Consider the following 7368-nt stretch of genomic DNA (forward strand, 5'->3'; position numbering starts at 1 on the left):
GGCTTCCGTATTCGGCTCCGCCCCGCCGGCTTCCGTACTTAGCCCCGCCCCCGCCGGCTTCCGTAACTAGCCCCGCCCCCCGCCGGCTTCCGTATTCGGCTCCGCCCCGCCGGCTTCCGTGCCTAGCCCCGCCCCCTTCCATATCTAGCCCCGCCCCCCGCTTCGCCGCCGGCTTCTGTAGCCGGCCCCGCCCTCTGAGCTCGGCCCCGCCCCCTACCGGCTGAGCTGCAGCACCGCCTCCCCCGCAAAGGCTCACGGGATGCCTGGCACTTCTTTGGCCCTGGCAGCACCGGCCCGCCCCCCCACCGCGTGCCGACCCCCTGGCTCCTCCCCTTGTGGGCGGGGCTCACACAGGCCCCGCCCCCTCAATGTTTCGGAGGCGGGGCTGTGTCCCGCTCTCCCCCCCCCCCGACACAAACCACGCGGAGGCTACGACTGCGGGGGGCGGGGCCGCTTTATTGGGGGGCGGGGTCCGCCCACGTGGGCGCGGGGGGGGGGGGGTCGGCTCCGGGCTCATTTCCAGCGTCCGCCCAGGCGGCCCTTGGGCGCCCCCTTCTTGCTGCGGGAGAAAAGGGGGGAGGGTGAGACACGAGCCAGCGCCCTTGGCCCCGCCCCCCGGGATCCCGGCCCCCCCCCGGCCCTGCCCCCTGTGCCCCTCCCCCCCCGGATCCCGACCCCCCCCGGCTCTTCCCCCTGTGCCCCTCCTCCCCCGGGATCCCGACCCCCCCGGCCCTTCCCCCTGTGCCCCTCCCCCCCCGGGATCCCGACCCCCCCGGCCCTTCCCCCTGTGCCCCTCCCCCCCCGGGATCCCGACCCCCCCGGCCCTTCCCCCTGTGCCCCTCCCCCCCAGGATCCCGACCCCCCCCGGCTCTTCCCCCTGTGCCCCTCCCCCCCAGGATCCCGACCCCCCCCGGCCCTCTATGCCCCTCCCCCCCGGATCCCAGTGCCCCCGTCCCCCCTGGGGACCAGCGATGGGGGGGCTGGGGGTCAGTCTCTGGCCCAGACCCGAGGCAAGGGAGGCTACTCACAACTTCTGGGCATGGCTGATGCGGTTGTAAAGGACGTTGATCTGGGGGGGGAGGAAGCGGGTTATTACCCAGCTGCCTCAATTTCCCCCCCATCCCCAGCCCGGCAGGACCAGCCCCGCTTCCCTCACCTCGTATTTCTGGTACTTGAGTTTCTCCATGAGGTCAAACTTCTCTGACTCCAGCTGGTGGATCCACTCGTGCAGCTCCTTGGCCTTCTCCCTGCAGGGCCAGAGGGAGACACGTCGGGATCGGGGAGGGGAGCTGGTCAGAGCCCCTCGTGCCCAGAACGCAATGGGAAAGAAGCGCGCACAGCGCCAGGGTGTCCTGGACCAGCCGATACCAGGGCAGCGGGGGAAAGCGGCGTGTGGACGGCCAAGGGCGCGGTGCCGGCTGATACCAGGGCAGCGGGGGAAAGCGGCGTGTGGACGGCCAAGGGTGCGGTGCCGGCTGATACCAGGGCAGTGGGGGAAAGCGGCACGTGGACGGCCAAGGGTGCGGTGCCGGCTGATACCAGGGCAGCGGGGGAAAGCGGCGCGTGGACGGCCAAGGGCGCGGTGCCGGCTGATACCAGGGCAACGGGGGAAAGTGGCGCGTGGACGGCCAAGGGCGCGGTGCCGGCTGATACCAGGGCAACGGGGGAAAGTGGCGCGTGGACGGCCAAGGGCGCGGTGCTGGCCGATACCAGGGCAGCGGGGGGAAAGCGGCGCGTGGCCGGCCAAGGGCGCGGTGCTGGCCGATACCAGGGCAGCGGGGGAAAGCGGCGCGTGGACGGCCAAGGGTGCGGTGCCGGCCGATACCAGGGCAGCGGGGGAAAGCGGCGCGTGGCCGGCCAAGGGCGCGGTGCCGGCTGATACCAGGGCAGCGGGGGAAAGCGGCGTGTGGACGGCCAAGGGCGCGGTGCCGGCTGATACCAGGGCAGCGGGGGAAAGCGGCGTGTGGACGGCCAAGGGCGCGGTGCTGGCTGATACCAGGGCAGCGGGGGAAAGCGGCGTGTGGACGGCCAAGGGCGCGGTGCTGGCCGATACCAGGGCAGTGGGGGAAAGCGGCGTGTGGACGGCCAAGGGCGCGGTGCCAGCTGATACCAGGGCAGCGGGGGAAAGCGGCGCGTGGACGGCCAAGGGCGCGGTGCTGGCCGATACCAGGGCAGCGGGGGAAAGCGGCGCGTGGACGGCCAAGGGCGCGGTGCCGGCTGATACCAGGGCAGCGGGGGAAAGCGGCGCGTGGACGGCCAAGGGCGCGGTGCCGGCTGATACCAGGGCAGCGGGGGAAAGCGGCGTGTGGACGGCCAAGGGCGCGGTGCCGGCTGATACCAGGGCAGCGGGGGAAAGCGGCGCGTGGACGGCCAAGGGCGCGGTGCCGGCCGATACCAGGGCAGCGGGGGAAAGCGGCGCGTGGACGGCCAAGGGCGCGGTGCCGGCTGATACCAGGGCAGCGGGGGAAAGCGGCGTGTGGGCGGCCAAGGGCGCGGTGCCGGCTGATACCAGGGCAGCGGGGGAAAGCGGCGTGTGGACGGCCAAGGGCGCGGTGCCGGCCGATCCCAGGGGATCATGGGAGGAAAGGGCAGAGCACCTTGGGAAATGGACACCAATGACCAACGTAGCAATCAGCTGGTGAACCCCAAAGGCTCATCATGGGAAACAGAAACATGCTGCAGAGCATCATGGGAAATAGGGGCATAGAGGGCCAAGGTAGCAATGCTGGATAACCCCAGGGGATCATGGGAAATGGGGAGGGGGGCGGTGAGTGCAGTGCATCATGGGAAAGGATAGCCTAGATGCCCAAGGCAGCAACAGCGGCTAAGCCCAGGGGATGCTGGGAAATAGGAACCAAGCACAGAGCATCATGGGAAATGAAGTCCCCTGGTGCCCCCCCTCCCGCTCCCTGGTACCTCAGCTCATCCTCCCTCATGCTTTCGATGTTTAGGGGCCTCCGTCGCTCGGCCAAGATCCGGTTCTTCATCTCCCTCCCGGTCTGCCGCTTGCCCCGCTTCTGCTCGGCCTGGCGAACGGCACGGGGGGGGGGGGGACACATGTCAACACAGGCTCCCTCTAGAGGCAGCCCTTCTGGGGTGGGGGCTGGGTGCAGGGGGGCCCTTGGCCCGGCACCGGGACGTGGCCTCTCTGGTGTGGGGCACAAGGGCTGGTTCTGCGGGGACTGCTCGCCTGGCGCTTCCATGCAGCTGCTTCTGGGGTGGGGCGGCTGGTGATTTCTAGACCATACCCCCCACTGCAGCCCTGGGGACAGCCTTGACTCCAGAGCCCCCCGCTCTCTGGGGCTGCAGCCCCCTGCAGTGTCCCCACCCCGCTCACCTTGACCAGATAGCCGCCGAAATGAGGCATGGTGGACAGAACCTTCTTCTTCTTGGCGTCGTCTTCAGCCCGTTTCTTGGCCTCCTCCTCCTCCTTCCGCAGCTTCTCTTCCTGCATGGGGGGGAGCTGTCAGCGATGGAGGGCACAGATGGGAGGGGATGCTCCCCCACCAGGCCAGGGCAGCTGGGGGCACTCACCGCTAGCTTGGCCTGGCGTTCTCGCTCCTTCTCCGTCCGGAACCGCACCTGCTCATTCCGTTCCGCTCGCCGGCGCTCCTGCCAGGGGCCCGGCCTGGGTCAGGGTGGTCGGCCACCCACAGTGCCCCCGACCTACCCTGCCTCTTCCCCACAATCGCCTGGCATGCCCCACGCATCTGCCATTCACCCCACATGCCCACCACCCGCCTGGCACGCCCCTCACACCTGACCCCGCCTGGCACACCCCTTGGACTTGACACCCGCCTGGCATGCCCTGCACACCCCAGCCACCCACCTGGCATGCCCCTCATATCCACCACCCACCTGGCACGCCCCACGCTGTGCCCTACGCCCTCACGGTTCCCCTGCCTGCCCCTCGTACCCCCGGGACACACAGTGGCCCCCCCATGTACCCACTGTGCTCCCCACTCTCCCTGGCACCCACAATCCTCTCCATCAGGCCGATGAGCTCCTCCTCCTCCTTCTTGCGCTGGTCAAAGTGCACGTCGATGAGTGTCTGCAGCTCCAACAGGTCCTTCTCCATGCGCTTGCGGTGAATATCCTGGGGGGAGGGACCGCATCAGCTGGGCTGGCCCGAGCGGGGAGAGCACCTCCTGCTGGCCCCCCATTCTCCCCAGGCCAGCACGCCCTGTTGAGCCCCCGCCCTGACCCCCGCCCCCTGCAGCCCAGCGCCCCTGCATTATTTGGGCCAGCACTGACTGCCAGGGCAGGGCACCCCCAGTGACTCCCCATCCTGCCCCCTGCAGCCCAGCGGGGGCTCTCTTGCAGCACTCACATCAAAGTCCACTCTCTCTCCATCGGGGATCTTCGGGGGGGCCAGTTGGGGAACCACCGGCCTGCTGGGGGGGGAAGGGGGAGGAATAGGAAACATGACAAGGAGGAAAGGGGTTCACGCTTGGAATATTACAACAGCTACAAGCTCAGATCCCCTCGCTGCTCCCTGAGGTGCAGCCCCTCTGGGTGGAGCATGGGGCCTCGGTACACAGGGCCCCCACACCCAATGCTGCAATGCAGCCCCTCTGGGGTGGAGCACAGGGGCTGGGTGCACAGGACTCCTACACCCGGTACTGCAATGCGGCCCCTCTGGGTGCAGCATGGGGCCTCGGTACACAGGGCCCCCACACCCAATGCTGCAATGCAGCCCCTCTGGGGTGGAGCACAGGGGCTGGGTGCACAGGGCCCCCACACCCAGTACTGTAATGCGGCCCCTCTGGGGTGGAGCACAGGGGCTGGGTGCACAGGGCCCCCACACCGAGTACTGCAATGTGGCCCCTCTGGGGTGGAGCACAGGGGCTGGGTGCACAGGACCCCCACACCCAGTACTGCAATGTGGCCCCTCTGGGGTGGAGCACAGGGGCTGGGTGCACAGGACTCCTACACCCGGTACTGCAATGCGGCCCCTCTAGGGTGGAGCACAGGGGCTGGGTACACAGGACTCCTACACCCGGTACTGCAATGCGGCCCCTCTGGGGTGGAGCACAGGGGCTGGGTGCACAGGACTCCTACACCCGGTACTGCAATGCGGCCCCTCTGGGGTGGAGCACAGGGGCTGGGTGCACAGGACTCCTACACCCGGTACTGCAATGCGGCCCCTCTGGGGTGGAGCACAGGGGCTGGGTGCACAGGACTCCTACACCCGGTACTGCAATGCGGCCCCTCTGGGGTGGAGCACAGGGGCTGGGTGCACAGGACTCCTACACCCGGTACTGCAATGCGGCCCCTCTGGGGTGGAGCACAGGGGCTGGGTGCACAGGGCCCCCACACCCAGTACTGTAATGCGGCCCCTCTGGGGTGGAGCACAGGGGCTGGGTACACAGGACTCCTACACCCGGTACTGCAATGCGGCCCCTCTGGGGTGGAGCACAGGGGCTGGGTACACAGGACTCCTACACCCGGTACTGCAATGCGGCCCCTCTGGGGTGGAGCACAGGGGCTGGGTACACAGGACTCCTACACCCGGTACTGCAATGCGGCCCCTCTGGGGTGGAGCACAGGGGCTGGGTACACAGGACTCCTACACCCGGTACTGCAATGCGGCCCCTCTGGGGTGGAGCGCAGGGGCTGGGTGCACAGGGCCCCCACACCCGGTACTGCAATGCGGCCCCTCTGGGGTGGAGCACAGGGGCTGGGTACACAGGACTCCTACACCCGGTACTGCAATGCGGCCCCTCTGGGGCGGAGCACAGGGGCTGGGTACACAGGACTCCTACACCCGGTACTGCAATGCGGCCCCTCTGGGGTGGAGCACAGGGGCTGGGTACACAGGACTCCTACACCCGGTACTGCAATGCGGCCCCTCTGGGGTGGAGCACAGGGGCTGGGTACACAGTCACTTGGGGGACAGCACTTCTGTCCAGACTGTGGCATATTCTGCTCTGATTTCTTGGGTGCTAGCTGCACCCCAGGGATAAAAGGAAGCAGGGATCCCCTATCTGACCCCCCATGGGTACCCCAGTTACCTGGGTTTGGGACGCTCCTCTTCTGTCAAGAGAACAAGAAAAACACTATTAGAGGGAGGGAAACAGCTTGCAGGGGGGTGGGGGGGACACCCCAAAACCCTTGTAGCAAGAAAGGCCCCGATACTCTGCCTGTCTGCAGCTGAGCGCCTTCACGAGGGCGGGATGAGAATTGGGGGGGGGGGCGGGGACACGGCGCGGGGAGCAAACCGGGCTGTTAAATAAAACCAGAGAGGGGGGGGGAACAGAGGAAGAAAAATGCATCCCTGAGGAGAAGGAGAAAATCCATCAGGTCTGGGGAGCTGCAAGGGCAGGAGCAGGGAGCAGCACCGGAAATAGCCACAAAGGATTTGGAGGAGGGTGAAGATGGAGGAGGCTGTAGGGGGGCAAAAAAGTCCTTCCAATGGAAGGTATTTTGGGGGGGGGCTGAACATTCCCCCCCCCCCAGGGGACCCAGACCTTGTATCTCGTGAGTAGTTTTAGAAGCGAGCAAACTGCAGCTGTTGGGTCTCTGTATGGACAGAGGCTCATATACATTCAGCACCCCACCCGCCCCGCCCTCCCCTGCAGCCCTCTCTCCAGTGACTCCAGATCTGGGAGACGTGACCCATCCCCACTGCAAATGGGAGTGATTCCAGATTGTCCTGGAGAAGCTGAGATTAGAACTCAGGTCCTCTGCAAACAGGAGTGACTCCGGATTGACCTGGGGAGTAAGACCAGAACCCTTCCCTGTCCCCACTGCAAACAGGAGTGACTCCGGATTGACCTGGGGAGTAAGACCAGAACCCTTCCCTGTTCCCACTGCAAACAGGAGTGACTCCGGATTGACCTGGGGAGTAAGACCAGAACCCTTCCCTGTTCCCACTGCAAACAGGAGTGACTCCGGATTGACCTGGGGAGTAAGACCAGAACCCTTCCCTGTCCCCACTGCAAACAGGAGTGACTCCCGATTGTCCTGGGGGATGATACGAGTACCCTGTTCCATGCCCATTTCAAACAGGGTGACTCCAGATTGGTCCCAGGGGAAGCTGAGCACAGACCTTCCCTTGCAACAACAGAGCCCCGTGAATGTATATTTGGGTCCTGGCCATGCACCGAGGAACCGAACTGTACCCCATACGGCCGCTGGGCGTACAGGTACGTTCTTCAGTCCCGCCCGGGCTGCGCACCCGACTCGGCACGGATACATGGGAGCACACTCGCCACCCATGCACGGGGACGCATGCAGCGCCGGCCACGCACGCGGGGTTCACGGGAGCCCATGTATATATCGCAGCCCAGCACGGGAAGCGCCCCACCCCCGCGGGCTGAGATATATAGAGAAACGTACGGCGGGGCCGCCCTGGGCTGGGCAGAG

General features: G+C 66.9%; 1 protein-coding gene across 2 annotated transcripts in view; it reads right to left on the minus strand.

The window, feature by feature from the left end:
- Window positions 1-436: 436 nt before the first annotated feature.
- TNNT1 (troponin T1, slow skeletal type) overlaps window positions 437-7368 on the minus strand; it is a 12042-nt gene continuing 5110 nt past the window's right edge. For both annotated transcript variants that reach the window (XM_075917474.1, XM_075917473.1), the window contains 9 exons: window positions 6015-6036; window positions 4331-4394; window positions 3980-4096; window positions 3535-3612; window positions 3338-3448; window positions 2917-3026; window positions 1157-1247; window positions 1029-1069; window positions 437-559 (listed from right to left, as the gene is read on the minus strand). In XM_075917474.1, coding sequence (XP_075773589.1) covers window positions 514-559; window positions 1029-1069; window positions 1157-1247; window positions 2917-3026; window positions 3338-3448; window positions 3535-3612; window positions 3980-4078 — 576 coding nt within the window. In that variant the 5' untranslated portion in view covers window positions 4079-4096; window positions 4331-4394; window positions 6015-6036 and the 3' untranslated portion in view covers window positions 437-513. The remainder of the gene's footprint in view (window positions 560-1028; window positions 1070-1156; window positions 1248-2916; window positions 3027-3337; window positions 3449-3534; window positions 3613-3979; window positions 4097-4330; window positions 4395-6014; window positions 6037-7368) is intronic.

Source organism: Pelodiscus sinensis, unplaced genomic scaffold (assembly GCF_049634645.1).
Source record: "Pelodiscus sinensis isolate JC-2024 unplaced genomic scaffold, ASM4963464v1 ctg86, whole genome shotgun sequence".
In the NCBI taxonomy this organism is placed as follows: domain Eukaryota; kingdom Metazoa; phylum Chordata; order Testudines; family Trionychidae; genus Pelodiscus; species Pelodiscus sinensis.